The 21,797-nt window shown below is 45.7% G+C and overlaps 1 protein-coding gene across 2 annotated transcripts in view; it reads left to right on the forward strand.

Moving 5' to 3' along the window:
* The window catches only part of GOSR1 (golgi SNAP receptor complex member 1), a 274,923-nt gene that overhangs the window by 214,808 nt on the left and 38,318 nt on the right, over nucleotides 1-21,797 (forward strand). For both annotated transcript variants that reach the window (XM_069226270.1, XM_069226271.1), the window contains exon 7: nucleotides 1,702-1,731. In XM_069226270.1, coding sequence (XP_069082371.1) covers nucleotides 1,702-1,731 — 30 coding nt within the window. The remainder of the gene's footprint in view (nucleotides 1-1,701; nucleotides 1,732-21,797) is intronic.

Genomic DNA, 21,797 nt, shown 5'->3' on the forward strand with positions numbered 1-21,797 from the left:
ATTCTGCTTGTTGCTGGAGTGTGGTGCTGTCATGCATCAGTTGCAAGCACCAGAAACAGGTTTACAGGCACGACCTTATAGGTTAGCAGCCCAAAACCAAGTGAGTTTTATGGAGTTTTTTTAATTTCACCAAGTTGCTTTCATTGCAAATACTAACTGGTGAGTCTAACATAATTGTTTTAGGCTTTGCTAACGTATGTTTGGCATTTGTATTGTGGGTAGACCCAAGAATTTCCCCAGTGTTCCACTCTGCCAGAGAGTAGCCATCTCTTTCCAGCGAGGGAAGATCTAGCTCACTTTTGAGTTTTGTACTATTGGGTTTTGGGCATTTTTACAGCAATACTGGCCCAGGCCCACTGAACTTATCGCCATATGCTCTGAGCTACAGAGAACGTGGACCAAAAGGCAAGTTTATCAAACCAGTTACTCCTTCACCCAATTAACAGTGTTGTGACTTATGTGTTGGTAGTAGACCATTTGGTTATCCAAGGACACAATATTTCAGTACTAAAAACCTTCATTTGTCACGACAAGTATTGTAAGTGTGTCATCATTTTTTTATGTAACTTTGTATTATTTCAGGGCCTTGAATTTTGAATTTGTAAACGCTAGAATAAAAGTTGAGGTGTCATCTTGCTCAAAATGAACTATGCCTTTCTGGTTATATGTATACCTGTTCCCTTTGCTGTAGTTAATAAAGATCTGTTTTTTTATAGATATAGTTTTGAATGGAAAATATTCTTCATGGAGTGCTAATACTTTGCCCCATACTTTCTCCGAGATCCAAACTATAAACTTATCGGAATACTTGGCATCCCAAGGGCAGCATTGTAGTATACATGACCTGGCGTCAGCAGTGATAAACAAGTTATTAACCAAATAACTGAGCAGTAACCACAAGCTGTCCAGGGCCTGGATAAAAGACTTGAGACCAGATGAGGCTGAAATAGGATTGTTATCCCATCAACATGTGTGTCCGTAGAATTACTACTTGTATAAGAAGTATTTACGTCAAGGCGAAGATCAAGCATAGTGTCCGCAAACGTTGTAGCACCTGCAACTATTCTTTTCAGCCAGCATTCTAGAGAAACTCCACACCAAGAAGAACTAATATTTTCTCTCATTAATGGAACCCATTAACAAGTACTTGTGCCGTCCTTCAAATGTGCTAGAGTATCCTGCTCTGTAGATTTCAGAAGAAGTCCTGTTCGACAAGGGTTAATATGTAGACTGATAGTATGGGAAGGGTCGGTTCCTTATTGTCAAAACCTGCATGTGGTTAGTGGACACTTTTTTGTGGAGTATGGTGGCTTTGGGGCGCATCCTTTTCTTGGTTAGGGCCTCTTCAGACTGTGGACTGATGTATTCTCCAATCTCACTGATGGGACTAGGGTCGCTATTTTTTAGCTTAATTGATGGGATAGATGGTGGATTAGTTCTTCTGGCTCCTTACTTAGTCTTGTACAGTTAGGATGTGCTTTTTCTGTTGCGTTTCATCTAGTGGAGCTTTCATAGCCATGTATCCGTTGCTGAATGTGAGACACCCAGCTCCCAGTAACAAGTAAAAGTGTGTAATAAATAAACTACTGACCACAGATTTCTTCTGGTAACATTACGTTGCGGCACCTGAGCCATTATTGTAGTTTTCTGTAATATCGTTGGTGCATTCGTCTGATTTCTCTTTTTCCACTTTCTTCACAGCTCTGATCGCTTGATAGAAGAGACAATAAGGTAGGACTGTACTTACAGAATTGTGTTACCCTTTAGAACGATCAACAGTAACTTCTTTTTGATGTGCTTTGGATGAGTTGCATTTCCTCTAAGTTCTGTATGTGTAATCAGGGTTGGGAATGAATTTTTGGACTAACGTTTACCTGGTAGCTACTTGCTGTTTTTTATTTTCTCCAAAGAAACCTCATAGTCATTCCGTATGCTCATGTTTACTCATCTTATTTACTCTTTTTTTTGCCCATGTCGCCCCTGTTACCTTCCCTACATCGTCCATGGTATTCCTTCTCCCTTCTTGTCTCATCTTTGCCTACCCAGGTCTTGTCATAAAATCGTAACAGAAGACCTGTGCATGACTTTTCCCTTAACCTGAGCACATATTGCATTGGAACCTTAGCAGTTTCATAAGCTTGTGTGTAATTTCAGTGTTTCAGGGTGGCACTGATGCCATGACCTATGTGCACTGTGGTCCGAAAGCCATATATTGTGTCATGTCCTTTGTCCTCATCTGAAAGATTTTTGCATACTTTATGCTAATTCCAGACACCCTGAGTAATGCTAAAATGAGAACAAAGACTGTGCTCCTTTTCCATTCAAATAATATATAATTAAATTTACATAGCAAGAAGCTTCTGTTTATTATCTATGTTGGGTTACATTACTTCTTAAAGGACTCCGTGAAATATTGGCAGTACGCAGATGATCAGAGGGAATGTTCGTTTGTGTCACCAGTTACCTGGTCCACTGCTTAAGAAAATTATTTCTTGGGGTCATGTGTACATTTTCACTTAAAAATGCCATAATATTTACAGTATGTATCAAAAACGTTATTTCGAACTTTGAAAGTTTATTTTGAAATGTTTTGTGAAATCAGCTAATGTTGCACACTTTACAAGTATCTGAAGTATTTCTGTCTCAACCATTTTCCCTTGATTCAGAAGTATCAACACAAAAGGAGGAATTATCCAGAGGAATTTGTTGACAGAGCCTAATCCTCTAATTGCTTTATCTCCATGACCAGCCTCAAAGTTAGGGTAGGCACATATTCTGAAGACCAGGGGACTGGATTACATGAACTGAAAGCTCTGAGTGGAGCGGTCCAGGAACTCTGCAGTCATATTAACAAAATGCTCCAAGACTTCCCATCATTACAAGAATAGATTGGAGGAAATTGGCAGAACACAAACCTACCCTCTATTCCCATATCACGGCACAAGACGGTTCCTGCATTGGCATTTGTTACCCATCTGTGGTAGAGAATAAAAGTCGGCATTCTTCTTAGTAAGATCTTGTTCATGGTCCAATATCTATGGAATTGTGTGCTGTTCATCCACTGTCAGTTCAACTGCAATGCAATGCAACATCATCTTTGTAGTGTTCGAACTTCCAGTGTTGGGTTTCCAAGAACCTTAGTGATTGAATTAATGTGATCCTGTCAGAAAAAGGATTGTCTAATGCTTTGCTAATAAAAACTAGACTGGTTAATTTGTTTCCCCAGATTTCACTTTTAACAGTGCAGTGTTAATTTAGACAATTTCAACATGTAAATGGTATTTTTATCCCCAAATATTTTTTTCAAACAAAAAAGTGTCCCATTCATTGGGGAAATCCCCCTTCTCTCCTCTCTTGCCCTACCCCCTTAAACCCTCTTGCCTTTATCCTACTCATCTTCCGGATCTGGTCTTCCTCCTATGCTTTGATTGAGCTGGGGATCTGTACATCCTGTTCCACCTCATTTCCTACTACACTGTCATATGCCCCAAGTTCGATATCCATTTCACTCTGTTTTCGCCAAACTGTCTTCAACTTGACTCCCTCATTAACATAGTCTCTTTTATGGATGGTGACTCTTCATGCAGTGCGTGCCACAAAATTAATTGTAATCTACATTTTTAATGTGATTACTCTAGTGAGTAGTCCATTTCTAAGAACTTTGAGGAGACTCAGGTCTTAAGGCTTACTTCACTATCTACTTCCATTGGCAGCACCAGATGAATAGCTAGTCAATGAATGCACTGTTTGAGTAGGAGGCACTAATTTCGTATCAAAACAGTCTTACAAGGCAGCTCAGCATGTTTAATCTGTCCTGGGGAGGGGCGGGGTTTTTTAAGACTCACAGTCAACATTTTTCTAATGCCTCACAGTGCCCCGGAGCATTCTGGGCACTAGCTGGATGTTTAAACCATTCTGGGTGACAGTGTCGTAAAATAGGCTGCTTACTGTTGAGTTATTAGCATGTTACTATGGTACTGGGTATTCTGCCGCAGATATCTGAAATCTCTCCTGTGCCTGTTATTGGGGGCTGTGCCTGTTATTGGGGGCTGTGCCTGTTATTGGGGGCTGTGCCTGTTACTGGGGCTGCAGGTGCATTTCAAAGGCTTACATCTCAGGAATCACAATTTGGGTTCTTGAGTTTTTGGTGCTGCCACTGTTGTCAGAACTTCATTGTCTCTCTGGACGATGGTGGGAGGGAGCCTTGGGTGACCCCAGACAGCCAGCGTTCTTAAAGACACTGGCCCAACATGCAGCAGGGATGTGGCATGTAGAAGAGCTCATTTGTGGGATGACAGCTTTAATAGGTGCCGATGGGCAGACCTGTGAAAAAGCTTTCCTAAGAAGCTACTCATCTGCAATTTATAGGTCATTGTTGTGGTTCTCCTGCCACCTGACCTTCTTCCCTATTGTGGCCCGTTCTTAGGCAGCCTTTGCAGCCTCTATGGCAGTTCGTGGCAGGTGATCTTGGCCGCCTCCCTGCCTCCTCATGCAAAAGTGTTTCTAGTCCCTCAGTCAGTAGAATAACTAAACATTAAATTGGGCTGAGTTTTCTTCAAACCAGTTTCTTTCTGTAAGAGTGAAAGGGCACATATAGTTTTATGACGTGAGGAGTATCAACATAACTCTCTGTGACCAGATTTAAAGACAGATGCTTTCTGGTGCACAGGGTACAGCATCATTTAGTTTTGAATGAGCAGGAAACGGGCCCATTGCAGTGATTGTTTCAAAATCTGCCAGACCAACCACCTAGGACAAGGACTGTTTTTTGGACTCTACACTGAGATGGGACCCTTGAGCCAATTTGCACTGGAGCTAGACGTTAATTCAATTTTTAATCCAGGGTGCAGAAAACAAATCCTGCAAATGGCGGCATCTGGGGAGAGGTACAAATCCACTAGTATGAACAAGTACTTCCTGAAGAGGTGGGGGCCGCTTTCACTAGTAACCGCCTTAGAAGGAACCATGTCAACATAGCCATAGTACTGGGACACAGCTTTGGAAGGGAGTGATTGCAACTCAGTTGAGAAATATACTGGCTATGCACAGGAGTTCAGAAATGGGCTGGACTGGAATTCTGACTCCAATGCCATAGTCAGGCAGCCACCCACAGGTCACCAGGCAGATTACACTGTGTGAATGGAAGGACTAGCACTTTCCAGGAGTTTACCCAGACATCTTACGTCGTATCTGTCACCTGCCTAATCTCTGCTTCAGAAGGCACCAAGCGAAAGGTATTGCAAGGATGTAGTGTGGTGGAAGGAAAAGAAAAATGCTGTAAGAAGGTACACCTGCGGTAGAGAGCCCTGAACTTTCATCCTTACAGTTGGTCAGAGGCTTCTTTCTGAGAATGGAAAATACTTCATCTTTCCTCGAGCCTAACACAATTAACGTCTTGGTTTCTAACTCCATTGAGTTGTCTGTTAAAAGCCTCAACTCATTAAATTCCCCCATAACGCAGTCTTGTTATTGTTTCCCAGGGGTACCACGGGCAGAACCTTGCGAGAGGATGGCTGCCTTTAATGGACTCCAAATGCATGAGTGATGTCCACTCAGGACGTGGTGCAGGGTAGGGTGTGTTTTGCAGGAAATTTACTTTATGCCTGTGCTGGGTCTAGAGTTCACAGCACACTATGTTTAACTGACTCTGAAGTTAAAGGCAGAGAGGGTTGGAGGAACGTACTTTCCTTGCAGGCTTTTTTCATTTTCCTTGTAAGGGATGCATATCTCTCTGCTATCACCGCTAGTCCTGAGGTCTTCCCTCAGAGTCAGCCAATGGTACTCTTAAAGCTACTGGCAAATGATCTCCCCTCGGCTGAGCATTCATGGCCCGTGTAGCTCCAGAGCCTTCAGATGTTCTGGTGGAGTTTTGTCCACCCACTAGAAACTGTTGAAAACCAGCTTCCTCTGTGCTTAAAAATTCTGTTAGCCCATGTGTTGTCTTTTCCTGCACTGCACATGGTACCTCCAGCCATTTTTAGGTCGAGCATAGCAGCATGCAAGCACTGCTCTTCTCAACATGTTGTAATCTATTCTGTGGGCTTTAGCCACGCCCATCACTTTGATTCGTTCCTGGGCCTACCTTTCAAAAATTCCTTGATGTCGTAGGTAAGTGCTTTTGTTTGTCCCGCTTTGAGGCAGTTTTGTTACCACCTTGGAGACCGACCTGTTACATGGATTATTGCATGATCGGTGAGATACCTTAGTGTGGCGCACTATTTGTTTTTTGTGCTTTGCCACTTCGTGTCATGGTGGTATGTTGTTTCTTCCTCTTCCTTGCTTTAGGGCATCTTACTGTTTCTTTGCGATGTGTGCGGGATCTTTATTTATTTTTTGCAGTTTTAGGTAGCACAAACTCAACACAAAGGTATTGGAGCACTTTTTTTGTAGTTTTATATAGCGCAAACTCGATACAAAGGTATAACAGCGCTTTACATGAGCACCGGTTACATTACATAAGAACACATTAATTTTTGGTAGCAAGAGGAGAATAAGTGATGTCCTCAGAATCACAGGATGTTGAGCCGGTGCCGAGACTCGAACTGTGTTCCCCAGCTCCAAAGTCTGGAGCTCTGGCCCTTAAGCCATATCCTCTACCCTAGAGTTCTTTGTCTGGTGCGTGTTGGGGCAGTCTGGCAATAACAAAATCGCTCTAATTCATTTGCATTGACCTTGCAGAGCTGTGTCAGGATTGCAATCTGTGATATTCTCATGCTGCCAAGAGCTCTTCAGTGGGTGCATTAAGCAACTGATTTGAGTAGGGCTTAATACCAGGTGATAGCACATGCTCTTGATAACCTCCGGAGAGTCACCAACCAAGTACATTCTAGGCAAGAAGATGGTGAAAGGTGTTGTCTCCAAAATGGTGGAAGAGGAGTCATGACCCCAGACCCAAGCACTTCAAGGCCACAAGCTTAATAGCAAAAACATCTAGCCTTTGTATATAAATTGGGCCTCTTCAAATAGAGTTCAGTTTGTGCAAACCCAATCCAAAGATATTACAGTGCTTTACATGAGCACTGGTTACACTGCACAAGAACTCATTCATTTTTGGTAGCAAGGAGAGATGAAGTGATTTGCCCAGAATCACAGGAAGTTGAGCAGGTGCTGAAAGTCTAACCGTGTTCCCCAGCTCTAAAGTCGGCAGCTCTGACCCTTACGCCACATCCTCTCCTCTAGGGTTATTTGTCTTGTGCGTGTTGGGGCGGTCTGAGAATAACTCGTTTTTTTATGTAGCGCTTGGTATTACATGTTCTGCAATTTCATAGTGCTGCAAAGCAGGTGCCATTCTTAACAAAATCACTATACTTCATTTGCAGTCAAAGCTTCCTCTTCTGTTATTCTCTTTGTATACTGTCAGTGTTTTTACAAGTTAGGCTGGCATTGCCAATGTAGAGGAATAATTCCTTAAAAAGTTTAGTAAAGAGAAATATATGGCTGCCTCCTTTTCTTTGCTCCTAGCTCTTTTGGCCCCCTCATTCTCTGGGTTAAATGCCACGAAGGGGCCTCTTTGTTGCTTGTTTGGTGCTATAAATATTTAGGTAAATACACTAGAAAGGGTTGCATTTTTAGGGTATCACAGCCAGTCTGTAGGAATGAGGCAAACACACTCTCAAGATGGTGGCCTTTTTGTGTCCTCCCTCCTGCAGTGACATGCTTGGGAGGGTTGCTGTGGCACCTGGCATACATCCACTACACTCCAGACCAAAACACATAGGTAAAAGACATTGTCATTTACAACGCCGATAGCTCTAACTCTTACAAATGCGAGACCTATTATATCGCAAATGCTTGTTCTGTTCTCCGTCTTCCTCTGGCGTTTTGAAGCACTAAAACTGTATTCTAATTGCTATGCAAATTACCAAAACATGTGAATTAATATGAATGTTCACCAGCCAGCATTGCTGCTTTCACTTATATTCGATCTGAACAGAAATGTAATGGAATGAAGTATATAATTTACCTAGCTGAGTGGAGCTTTCAAATTGTCTTCCTCCAGGGTGTTTGTTGCAGGGGAAATATCTGGCTGGGTAACTCTTACTGTGCTTAACAGAAAAACGCGTTTGTGCCATCGGTGAAAAAAAACATATTTAGATTTATTTTTGTATTTGTTATTTAAATTTAAATCAGTGCTACATAAAGACTTGTCTGTTGTGACTGAGGGGAGGAGCACTGAAGAGGAAGAGGAATGACCGGGTACAGCTGGGATAGAAGATTGAATCGGAGTACTTGTGGGAGACAGTTCTGTGGGAGATGAGGTGTGAGGATGCAAGGGAGCTCTCTGGAGGCTCGGTGACATATACGATGGATTAGTCAACATGTGTATTTGCTTTGGGAGGAGGAGTGGGTCCCACCTGCGGCACGCGTCATTACGAAGTAATGCTTTGTATTCTGTATAACCTTTTGTCTTCATTTCATCTGCCAAGTTGTCTATCCGTGTAAACAATAAAAAGACATAAAAAAATAAATCTATACCTAGTGCAGGGCCTCTTCCTTTGCCCTTGCTGCTCTGCTCTGGTTTTGGTTTGCTTACTTGACCTTCTCGCTCCTGTCCTAACTTCTGTTCGCTCTTTGATATCCCCTCTCTCACTGTCTCCTTTTTTTAGCCCCAGCCTAGCTTCTTTCTTGTGCCATTGCCCTCTTCCCCTGCTCATTCATGCCCGATGTGCCGATTATTTAGCCGCTCTCCTTATCTGGTGCAATTGTGAGCAACCCCCCGCCGTGATTGTGTGGTTACTCCGTCCCCTCCCTGAGTATGTGGCTGCTGTTCATCTTTGGCTTTTCCTTCTGCTTTCTTGGACTTACACCGCTCTCTTCCTACGCTGCTTCTTGTGTATAAAGCCACTTTGCTCTCCTGACTCTCCTTCCTGGTGCCTCATGCTGCTCTTCCCCTCCTGACTCTCCTTCCTGGTGCCTCATGCTGCTCTTCCCCTCCTGACTCTCCTTCCTGGTGCCTCATGCTGCTCTTTTCCTCACTCTGCCTCCTTGTGCCTCATGCTGCTCTTCTCCTCGCACTCTCCTTGGTGCCTCATGCTGCTCCTCTCCTCCTGACACTCCTTCCTGGTGCCTCATGCCGCTCTTTTCCTCACTCTGCTTCCTTGTGCCTCATGCTGCTCTTCTCCTCCTCACTCTCCTTCCCGGTGCCTCATGCTGCTCTCCTAACTCTCCGTCCTCGTGCCTCATGCTGCACTTCTCCTAACTCTGCTTCCTTGTGCCTCATGCTGCTCTTCTCACTCTCTTTCCATGTGCCTCATGCTATATTCCTCCTTGTGCCTCATGCTGCTCTTCTCCTAACTCTGCTTCCTTGTGCCTCATGCTGCTCTTCTCACTCTCTTTCCATGTGCCTCATGCTATATTCCTCCTTGTGCCTCATGCTGCTCTTCTCCGCACTCTCCTTCCTTGTACCTCACGCTGTTCATCTCAGTCTCCTTCCTTGTGCCTCACAATGCTCTTTTCCTCCTCACTCTGCGTCCTTGTGCCTCATGCTGCTCTTCACCTAACTCTGCTTCTTTGTGCCTCATGATGCTCTTCTCCTCACTCTCCTTCCTTGTGCCTCATGCTGCTCTTTTCCTCCTCACTCTTCTTCCTTGTGCCTCATCCTGTCTTCCCCTCACCCTCCTTGTGTGTGCCTTTTGCTGCTCTTTTCCTCGCTCTCCTTCCTCTGCCTGACCCTGCTCACCTCCTCACTCTGCTCCTGTGAGTTTACTATCGAGTGAAATTAGGAGCTTGTATCTAGCCACATATAACCATGAGCAGTGTTCTGATTTAAAGGGCTCTCGTGGTTGTTGACCAGGTTCAACCAAAGGAGGGAATCTTCAGCTGTCTGACATTATTATCGTGTTCATGGGTTAAACATGTTGATTCACCTCCTTGGGCCCCAAAGTTCGAAGTGCATTGCATCTGTAAAGCGCACGTTGACTCTGACGGGCACCTTGGCGCTGAATATCACGTTTAGTGTTGTTCAACTTAACATGACTTATCAACCTGAGCCCATGGTTTTGAGTGGCCGACGTTCTACTGGTGCTGAGCGAAGGCAGTAATTAAAATGTACATTGAAAAGGATCTCTTTCAGGCTTTGAGACCATGCCTTTTCTGCCTTAACCCCTCCGATGCTAATGACGTGACCTCCCCGTCAACATCATTCACAGCCCAGGCTCTATTGATTGGGGCGAGGGAGGGTGTTCGTTAAGTTGTTCGACACCATTTCAACAGCTGTTCTGTGCTGCTGTCACTAACGCGATGGATGAAGTTAGATGCGGGGCCAACTCCCAGGAAATTACTTCCTCGTTTCCTTTCAAAAGCGGCGAGGGCTGGAAACAGTCCCATCCTCCTCACTTACAAGGAACTGTGCCAAAAGTGGGTTTATCGCTGGAAAGCTAAGAATCTCTGCTTTCCAGCAATACCTCTCCTGCCCTGCAAAGTGCTATGCGATCAAAGTGGAATGTGATGGCTTGGTGCTTACATTAGAAAGGTATTACTTTTTGGGGGGTGCAGGGTTAACTGGCACTGGTGGGCGGTGGAAGGCTTAGAAGCCAAGTTGTTGCGTTATTCGGCTGACAACCTGAAAAGGGAGCAGGAAGGTCTAACAAATACATTCCCTGAGTACCCAACAGCAAGGTCCTAATTGCATGCCTCACTGTTGCGCTTCTGGAAGTACTGCTTCCAGCCTGCACTGGATGAGTAACAACAATGGAAAGTGAGGTGGCCAAGTGTTCATTTAAAGGCATCCTTCGCCCACAATGAGATTGTTCATGTTCTCTTTGGAATTGAGATAGAGCGTCTTTAACCAAAGACTTGCTTAGTCTTCGACTACCCCGAGCGACGGATTGCGTCGGCTGTCGCAGTGCACACTAGTCTGGTGACTCGCTTACCTTTTTTATGTCGAGCGTAAGCATACAACCTCTTGCATACTTAAGTATACTTATGTGGGCTTCCAGCTATTTCATTTGTTAGTTTTAGTGTCATTTAAAAATCCTTGCTAGCTAGAAGTCAGTCATGCCTCTTTGTCCCTCCCTCTGTGTGGGAGCAGGGACCAACTACTGCATAATTAAGCTTTGTCCTGTTTATCTGGTCTGTAGGGCCCTTTTTTTAACATTGTTTCCTGCTTGTGTCCAGGGAAGCTTCTCTTTGCATTTGCAGAGCATTTGTGCTCTGAGTTTAGCTTAGATGTAAACAAGACTATAAATCAGACTGTTCTCTCGTAGGGGATTTCCATGTATAGTCCTAAGCGTAGAATAATTCCCCACCCACCTGCGGGGACCCCGGAGCACTTTTTCCAATATCACTTCTTAAGTGTCCCTGTTCGCCTTACTTCAGGAAGGCTTGTCAAGACACTTAAGAATGCTCCCATGCAGCCTATAGGAAGGGCTAGTGTTCAAGCTTCTTCATTCAGATTGTCCTTGAAATAAAAACATTAAATGGTTGACAAAGCCATTTTCCAGACCAACTACTTCCAAAAACTTCTTTTATTTCGCAAAACCTCTAAGAAGGAGTGCAGAACAGTGTAGTCCATAGGTTGCCATTAGTAATGAAGAAAAAGGATACTGTGCCTTTAAGAACAGCCGGTCCTCCAGTATCCCATCATGCCTAGAGAGAGTCTGTTACCTCAGTTCTTTTCTCCGGCACCTGCTGACAGGACCCTGGAGCATTGAACTCGACCTTTTTAGGTTTTTCCCTTCAAAAATTTAGAGAAACTTTCAGAAAAAAGGCTTCATTCAACATCTTTTGTCTTTCTCTACTACATTTTGAAGTTTTCTGACAGAAGTTTAAGGCTTTTTTCATCAAAATGCCCTCCTTGTTTGACAATTGCCCTAAATTTGGCAGAACAAAGGCTAAAACAGACCCTCATGAGCTCTGTATTATTTGTCTGCCCTCATCACACATTCCTGCCTCCTGCAACATCTGCAAGACGTTCTCCAGGCGCACTTTACGCGACCGAGAGAAAATTTGCCTTCAAGGGAGAGCAGAGAGAAGACGCCAAGGAACCAGTGGGACCTCTGAGCGAGGGGAAGGTCAGTCTTCCACCAGGGCTCATTCCTCAGCCTCCAGTGGTCGTGGGAGGTCTGAGAGACGCTCTTCAGGGCGAAAACGACATCGGTCCCGGTCGACGTCGAGAGGAGGTACAGCGCGGACATGTACACCGTCGAAGTCCGGTTCGACGTCGTACAGAAGTCACCAGTCGACGTCGAGGCACCGTATGACAGCAAAGACCCCAAGGCGCACGACGTCAAGGAGCAGATCGGCGTCGAGAGGTCGACGTAGACGTCATGGCTCGGCGCCTCGCACAGCGTCGACGTCGAGACGGAGAGAGAGGTCGACGTCGAGGAGCCACAAGAGGCAGAGAATTTATTCCTCATCAGAGCGCTCTTCCTCAGTAGTGCTGCTGCCTTCCTCTCCTTCTTCTCGTCCTTCCCCGCCTAGGTCGCCTCCTCCAGAGCTTCCGGCAACGCCGCCTCAGCCAACGGGCCAAGAGTTGCCACAACCAACGCCGCTCCCAGCACATCAAGTGCCGGTTAGTATACCGCCTAGACCGCGCTCTGCATCGCGCCACCGTTCACGCCATGCCCATGACTCTTCCAGATCGCACCGCCGATCGAGGCGCAGATCAAGTTCAAGGGAGCGTGACAGAGACTCTTGGTCTTCCACCAGAGACTATTCACCTATTTCGTCGGACTCTCCTCCTCCTCGGTCCTCACCGGTGGATGACATTAACACCTTCCATGAGGTTCTAGTCCGAGGTGCGGCGAAGCTAAGTATACCGATGGTTGCTCCTACGCTCTTCTGCGCTCTGATCCGCCACCGGACTCAGTAGTGATTTTGGCGGCACGCAAGGCTCACCCAACGTCTCCATCCTTCACCTCTCCTCCAGATAAGGAGAGTAAGCGATTGGACTCGACAGGCCATAAAGTCTGTGGTTCAGCGGCGTCCTCTATGAAAACAGCGAGCGCCACAGCCCTTTTGGGCAGGTACGATCGATCTTTGTGGGACTCCATCTTGCAGTTCGCAGAACATCTCCCAAGAGACAACAGAGAGGACTTTTTAGAAGTAGCTAAACTGGGCTCTATGGTCTCCAACCAAATCATAAGCGCGGCAGCGGATGCGTCGCTGCTTTCAGCTCATTCGTACTGCCATGGTGTGACGCTGAGGAGACACTCCTGGCTGCGGCTCACGTCATTAAAACCGGATGCGCAGCAAAGACTTTTGAATCTGCCATTTTCAGGATCCACGTTATTCGGATCACACGCAGATGACGAAATGGCAAGAATGAAAGCGGAGGTGGACACATTAAAGGCAGTAGGTTTGGACAAACCTAAAGAGCAACACAGGTCCTTCCGTCCTTTCCATCGTCGCTACACCACGCAGAGGGTTCAAGCCCCTCAATGGGCCCCTACGAGGCCTCACCAGCAGTACCAGTGGCCCTACCAGCACCAGCGTAAGGAGCAGAGGGGACGATCAGCCCATCAGTCCACTCAGAGCACCCGACAGCCTACCACCTCAAAGCCCTGAGATTTTCCTCCCCCTAACTTCGTTAACCACTCCGGTTGGGGGAAGCGTCACCAATTGCCTGGTAGAGTGGCAAAAGATTACAACAGACACCTGGGTCTTAGGCATTGTATAGAATGGATATTGTCTCAGATTTGCTTCACCACCTCCGGCCATCCTGCCAAAGCAGACGACTGCACACCTCGATCTCCTAAAGGCGGAAGTTTCCATCCTCCTCGAAAAGAGAGCAGTGGAATCCGTTCCCCTCAGCCAACAGGGTAAGGGTATCTACTCAAAATACTTTCTCATCCCAAAAAAGGACAAAAATGAATTCAGACCCATTCTAGACCTCAAAACGGCCAACAAATTTATCCGGAAGGAGAAGTTCAGGATGCTATCCTTACACCAGATATATCCTCATATTCGGCAAGGAGACTGGCTTTGGTCAGTGGATCTACACAATGCGTATTTCCACATCCCCATCACAAAGAAGCATCAGAAATTCCTGAGGTTTCTGGTAGGTCAAGATCACTTCCAATACACAGTCCAACCATTCGGTCTCAAGTCTGCTCCCAGGACCTTTTCCAAGTACATGGCGGTGGTGGCAGCTCACCTTCGGAGGAAGCAAATCTTCATATACCCGTATCTCGACGACTGGTTAATCAAAGCGTCCACTTATGCAGAAGCAAAACGGCATTTCCAGATGACCTGCGACCTTCTGTACCGATTAGGTCTTCATATCAACTTTCAAAAGTCAACGACAGTACCTGTCCAGAGGTTACATTACTTAGGAGCTACCATAGACACACTGCAGGCAAAAGTGTGTCCTTCGGAGGAACAACGCTTATCTATTCTCCGGAAGTGTCGGGATCTCCAATTAATGCGTCACCCAACAGTGCAGACAGTCTCCTCACTTCTTGGATCCATGGCATCTGCATTTACCTGACACCCAATGCTCGCCTCCACATGCGTCCGTTTCAGGAATGCCTGGAGGACCAGTGGAATCAGTGGTCGGGGAGCTGGGAAGATCGAATTCGCCTCCCCACTCATGCAATCAGGTCTCTAACTTGGTGGTGGTCTCCAACCAATCTCTTAAAGGGATGCCATTCCGGGCACAGGCTCCGACACAGACTATTGTGACAGATGCCTCTCTCCTCGAATGGGGAGCTCATATGGATCACCTGCAAATACAAGGCTGATGGACACAGAAAGAATCGTTATACCACATCAGTCTCCTAGAGCTACGAGCGGTACACCTAGGTCTCCTACCCTCAATCACAGCAGACAACCTGCTCGTGCAGGCAGACAATACCACCACTATGTTCTATCTGAACAAGCAGGGAGGGCACCAGCTCTAGAATCCTGTCTCAGAAATCCCAGACAATATGGCATTGGCTTCTAGCCAGGAAATTGAACATAGTGGCTACCCATCTACCAGGGGTTCAGAACACTCAAGCGGATGCCCTCAGCAGAGTTCTAGAATAGAACCACGAGTGGGTGCTCAACGAAGACATCACTCGAGACATTTTCCGTTTGTGGGGCACCCCTTCTATAGACCTATTCACCACAGAAGAAAACAGGAAATGCTGCGACTTCGCCGCCAGGTTTTACCACCCACAGTCGCAGGGCAATGCTCTGTGGATATACTGGTCCAACAAATTTCTGTACGCCTTTCCACCGATCCCGCTGATCCCAGCAGTCCTCCTCAAACTGTCGATGACACCAGCCACAATGATCCTCATTGCACCAGAGTGGCCGAGACAGTGGTGTTTCCTGGATCTTCTTCAAAGATCACTCCAGCCCCATCTCAGGCTACCCTGCAGACCGGACCTCCTGACGAAGTTCGGCGACCGAATGAGGCATCCCAATCTCTCATCATTGAATTTGGCGGCATGGCTCCTGAGCTAGTCCAGTATGGTCACCTCAACCTACCACAGGATTGGATGGACATTTTAAAGGAGGCGAAGAGGCCGTCTACTCGTTCGGCGTACTCCTTTAAGTGGAAAAGATTCTGCATCTGGTGTTCTTCTAAAGGGATAGATCCTACATCTTGCAAAGAAGATGTCATTCTGCCTTACTTGTTGCATCTGCAACGATCGGGCCTACAGCTTTCTTCCATAAAAGTACATTTGGCAGCCTTAACTGCTTATAGGAAGACTCCTTCGCAGACCTCTTTCTTCAGAATCCCAGTGATAAAAGATTTTCTAGAGGGGTTAAAGAATGTCTTTCCTCCAATTAGACTCCCTTCGCCACCATGGGAACTTAATGTGGTCCTTTCACATTTAATGCAGCACCCATTTGAACCCATACACAAGGCATCCCTCCAACACCTCACTTGGAAGGCAGCCTTTCTAGTAGCGATCACTTCAGCACGAAGGGTCAGCGAAATCCAGGCCCTCTGTGCTCACGAACCTTACACAATATTTCATTCTTCCAAAGTAGTCTTACAGACACATCTGAAGTTTCTACCTAAGGTCATATCCGACTTCCACATTAACCAGTTGATTTCCTTGCCCACGTTCTTTCCAAACCCTTCCACCCCAGCTGAGAGGGCTCTCCATTCTCTAGATGTTAAGAGAGTATTGAAATTTTACCTAGATAAGACCAATCCTCTACGGAGAACTACACAACTGTTTGTTAATTACAGATCTGTACGTACTGGCTTAGCCACCTCCAAGCAATCAATAGCGAGGTGGATAGTCTCTTGTATTTTATTGTGTTATCAACTAGCTTAGAAAACCTTACAGGGTAAGCCTAGAGCCCATTCCACCAGAGGAAAAGCGGCTACCACTGCTCTATTGCGCAATGTTCCTTTAGCAGAAATTTGTAACGCTGCGACTTGGAAATCAGTTCACACCTTTACTAAACATTATTGTCTAGATTCGGACGCTAGAGCAGATGCTCAAGTAGGCCAGGCTTCTCTTAGAAACCTTTTTGCTTGAGAGCATATGCATAGATTACTCTAACTGCTCCTCCGCGGGTTTTGGGATGAGCTTGGTATTCTATTCTACACTTATGACTATACATGGAAATCCCCTACGAGAGAAGGTATGGTTTCTTACCTGTAACTCCAGTTCTCTCGTAGGGGTATTTCCATGATAGTCATAAGCAACCCTCCCTCCTCCCCGGGGAGCAGTTAGATGTTTTGATTACGTTTATTCCGATGGTCAGCCAGTGACTACCTGCAAAAAGAACTGAGGTAACAGCCTCTCTCTAGGCATGATGGGATACTGTAGGACTGGCTGTTCTTAAAGGCACAGTATCCTTTTTCTTCATTACTAATGGCAGCCTATGGACTACACTGTTCTGCACTCCTTCTTAGAGGTTTTGTGAAATAAAACGTTTTTGGAAGTAGTTGGTCTGGAAAATGGCTTTGTTTGTCAAGCATTTCATGTTTTTATTTCAAGGACAATCTGAATGAAGAAGCTTGAACACTGTAGCCCTTCCTATAGGCTGCATGGCAGCATTCTTAAGTGTCTTGACAAGCCTGCCTGAAGTAAGGCGAACAGGGACACTTAAGAAGTGATATTGGAAAAAGTGCTCCGGGGTCCCCGCAGGCGGGCGGGGAATTATTCTACGCTTATGGCTATCATGGAAATACCCCTACGAGAGAACTGGAGTTACAGGTAAGAAACCATACCTTATCTTGGTTACATTTGGTCTTTGTGGGCAGCGAGTCTGTCCTCTTCGCGCTCCATGGCAGTGGGAGAGCAGAAAAGCTTTGGTTAGTTTAAAAAAAAATTCTGTTTCTTCCCCGGAGTTGCGCCGACAGACATCAGGGCTTTAGATCCCAGCTGCCGCCGAACAGCCCTTCTCCCACCAATCCTCTAACCCAACAAAAGACGGCACTGCCTTACGGTGCAGGCTGAAGATGAGTGAGTAGCAGCCCTACCTTCCACTTCCACCGTTGGATGCTGCTGCGCTACATGGTACTCGGATACTGTGCTCTGGGGCCCCACGCAGTCCTTTCATTGGTGGCAAATAAACTTGTTTCAACACTTTACCAAGCTGGGGGCAGACAGCGTCCTCCATGGACCCCGGTCAGATGATTTATCACACGCACTGAGAGGGATTAAGGTGCAGAGGCCCTATTCGTATCTGCCCTTCCGGAGATGGGGCTTGGGTGTCACTACTGTATCTCGACGGTAGGCAAAGGTCTTGAGCAGTGCTTGGAGGGTTCCAATTTTATTTTTGGGGTGGACAGTGCGGGGTGATTTGAACCCAAGGGGCAGGAGATATCCTACCCCTGCAGTAACCCCAATTTCTCCCCTCCCCCTTCCACTTCTATTGGGTTACTCTGCATACGAAAGTCTGCAGCGTGAAGTTTCACGACGCTGTGTTCTCCAGTTACAGCACAAATTTGCAGTAGTCAGGAAAGAAAATGTTGGTTTTATTTCCAATTCCAGCTCTTTCAAACTTTATGAACGATACCTCTATTTTACTCAGAGTTACTTTCGGCATGTTGCGTCTGGTAAGAAATAATAGGGTCAAAGCTTCACACCCATTGTCAATTTCTCCCTGGGCATCATTCAGGTGTCACTAGAGGTAGTAGCTGCTACCCTGCAGCACCGCACTCAGAACCCTAGAGCTCAGAGGCTATAAAGGCATCAGTAGGAGCAAACTCAACAAGCTGTTGTTAACCCTAAGTACTCTGTACATTTTACACACCTCGAACTTTTTAGCCCTTTACCTGCAAATAAGAGGCTGTTGAGGGACTAATGGCAGAAGAAGGTTCTGGTCCTATGATGTCACCAGGGTTAAAGAACGGAGCCTGCTTTTTACTTGCATGTCTCCCTAGGTTGAAATAAATTGAGACTGCTGGACATCCTTTTTTGTGTTCACTGGTAGGTCCCTGGATGATTACAACGTAACTGTCAGCCAGTCAGCAACTCTGATGGTGGGGTGGTGAAAGTGGTATTCTGTTGGAATTAGATTGAAATTACGATGCTAAATAGCAACATTTTCAGTTTTTTGCTGCAAATAGAGGGATAAGGTAAATGGAAGTGCTTTAGTTATATGCAGGGCCACTGGAATTATATGGTAGGAAAAGACGAAATTATGAGCCAGGGTTAACCAGTTTATGTGGCAAGAAAAGTCCTGTTATGAATTTACAATGCCAATAGCTCTAACTCAAGAAAATGTGAGACCTATTGCATTGCAAATGCTTGTTTTTGTATGTTCGTAGCTGCAGGCCATCCGGGTACACCCACCCCTCCTCTTCCCCCATTTCCGTCCCTTGTGTAGCCGGCCCCCTACCCTTTCTTGGTGAGCTGTGGGCTGTAGCTTGCATGGGTGCATCCTGCTTGTTCTGGCCCATTAAGAGGATTTGAATACACCTGTTGTCTGCTTTCTCTCCTTTGTCATACTACCTCACTTTCTCCTCTTTGCTTCATCTTTTTTAAGTCTTCACTTCTCTTCATGACCCTCTCGGCCCATCTGCCTCTCCTTTATTCTATCTTCTGCTCTGTTACTACTCTTCCTTTAACTCCATCTTCCCCTTTCTCTATTTCTCCCCTTCCCCCTGTCTCCCTCCTTCTCTTTTTCTCTCTCTCTGCCACGCCCTTCATCTTTCCCATATCTTATGCATCTCTCTCCAGTCAGACATGGCAGCTGAAGTATAAGTCTGAAATCTAATTTAATGTATAATTTAGTGAAGCCATTGGAGAAAAAAAAATTTATTATAATATGGAACTCAAAATAGTGTCCACTGTAACTGGCTGCCCCCAACACCCGGCGTCTGTCCTTCCTCCTTGATTTAGGCCATGAAACCGCACTTTCAGCGTCACTGTTGTTCAATACAACATTTGAACTTTCAGAACCTTCTCCTGTTTGCTTGTGTCTCTGCTGGTCCATGACTTGTGTGCAGAGCTTGAAGTGGTATAGGCAGCACTTGTAGTTTATTCTCATTTGCATGCACCTTGTGACGTGTTTTACTGCTAAGGATAAGTACTGTTTGATTAATAATTTCAGTTATCATTTGTAAATAAGACTTTATGAATTAGTGAAGCATTAGATTCTGTTTAACTTGATTAAAGTATGTCCTTAGTAATTGACGCCTGGTTACCTCTCCTTGGTCACACCCCTGTTAGATATCTCCCACAGTCTTTTTTTTTTTTTTTTTTTTTTAGCCATTTTAAAGCTCCGCCTTAGACAAATGAAAGGCTAAGTAGCCCTGAAACTCTGAACATGGGATGAACACAGATTCCTGCAGTGGATAGATTAGTCTACTGAGCCACGAGACCTGCCTACCATCCACATTTCTTCTCTTCATTATGGTCCCTTAGTTTGAAGTAGACCACTTTCAGTTTGAATATATTCTTCTTCAAAGCATGTTGTGGTGTCATTCTGCTTTCATGCTGATTATTGACATGTCAAGGTGTGTCCAACGTACACCAATCCCATGATGATTCCCTCAACTGCTTCTCGGGCAAGAAGAAAATAGTGGCATATCCAGTAACCCAGAGTGTGATCTCAGTAAACCCTCGAGGGAGCCCAGCAGTGCACGCTCCACATCCATCTGTAATCATTGCTCCTTTGTGGCCTAATAATGACATTTGTTATGTGGCAGATACTATATCGCTGACCTGGGCTAAGGCTCATTCCTTGCTGCTAATGGTTTCATTCTCTTCGATTGAGAGCAGAAAGTCACAGAAGCTCAAGGCTGGATTCCTTGTCTACATAGGCCTGTAATGTAAGTTACCTCCTGATCACGAGTCCTCAGCCGCCCCTGTTTCATCCTGCCTTGCATCACACGTCCAGTGCACGGCTTAATCATCCTGGCTGCCTGCATCTTACAATGCACAGCTTCCTTCCCAGGTTGACATGTTTGACATCTCGAGGCCTGTGTTCTGCTGCTCTGACATCTCGGTCTTCACTCCTCATCACGCCTCTGCAGCCGGGGCCGCCTCGAGAGGCAGGAATGTGTCTAACATTATCCAATTTTCACTGTAATTCAGCCGCACCGCCATTCACCTTGACAGACAGTGCATTATTCCTGCTCCTGCTGAAATTGGACCTGCAGATTGAACTGGGTGGAAGAACGAGCTGCCCCTCCCTGCTTGGCCGGCGTCTCAGGACAGGATCGAATGAAGACCAAGAAGGAAAGAACCAGACGTTCTGTTTTACTTCTGTAATCCTCCCGAGGACGGACTGCTGAAACATATTTGGTTATATTTTTTTTCATTATTAATCTCGGACTACCGAAAATATGAATGCACCATATATTGATTAGGTTTCAACCTTCAGAGGTTAATCTTAGGTACAGCATAAAATGAAATGTGTGATTCGGCAAGGACTATAAACACTGAAGGCCACTGCAAGGAAAGTTAATATCAGTAGAATGAAATTAAAGGGGTTGGATTGTTGCTCTGAGTCCTAAGAGATACTTTCACCTGCAGGTCAGACATCCAAGAGCCGTCTAGTCTTGGCCTTGCATTCTTACACCAAAGGGCCATTATCTGTTTTGTGAATACCATTGAGCACACACCCTTGTCGCAAGTTGACACTTCTAGTTCCATGCAAGGCCGAGGACAATATAAGTATGTGCTTTAAATGATCCTCTCACTTTTGTGAGTTATAGTGAATGAGCACTTTTATGCTACACATTGCCAAAACGGAGTTGCTGTCACCTAAGGTATACATGTTATAAACCATGTGAGTGTTCAGACTCGTGCCAGTTTGCACACTTATTTTTGTAGTGTCTGATGCATGGCCCTTTTCAACAAGGTAGTATGAGATTAAAAAACGTATTCTCACATAAGCCAGTGGTGTAATTTTAGCCCCTGCAGCCCTAGTGGTGCAGGGCAGCAGTGTCGGGGTGCATGTGGCTGGGCTCCAGGGGGCCCCTCATTACAGTACACTGTGCACAGGCTCTTAGCCTGAGAGCTCCTGACTGGGTTGGGGAGCCCCCTCCATGTACTTTGCAGGGGGTTTTATTATACCACTGACATAAGCTGTCCTGTCCAGTCACCTTTACTAAATTATATATACATAAGTGTCTGTTCAAGGCATGTTTGGCTGTAGATACACATGCTGTGCAAACTCCTGTCATCTAGTGTTGGGCCCAGATGTGTGCACGTTTTTTTTTTCATCAAAGAAGCTTTTGAAGTCACGGGGTACTGTGACTCCTCCTCTTGGCGATAATGGGCATGCCATCAACTCCATTGTTAAATTGCTTCTTTCTGCCATCGGGTCGACACCTTTGTGGTGCTCTTTTCAGTTCACGCGGTTCCTTCCCTCCGCCGGTATTGTACTTCAACCGCGTCTGCCTTACTTTCGTCTTGGGTTGATGTTTGATTACTTTACTTGAGTGGGGC

This window comes from Pleurodeles waltl, chromosome 3_1, assembly GCF_031143425.1.
Source record: "Pleurodeles waltl isolate 20211129_DDA chromosome 3_1, aPleWal1.hap1.20221129, whole genome shotgun sequence".
Classification (NCBI taxonomy): domain Eukaryota; kingdom Metazoa; phylum Chordata; class Amphibia; order Caudata; family Salamandridae; genus Pleurodeles; species Pleurodeles waltl.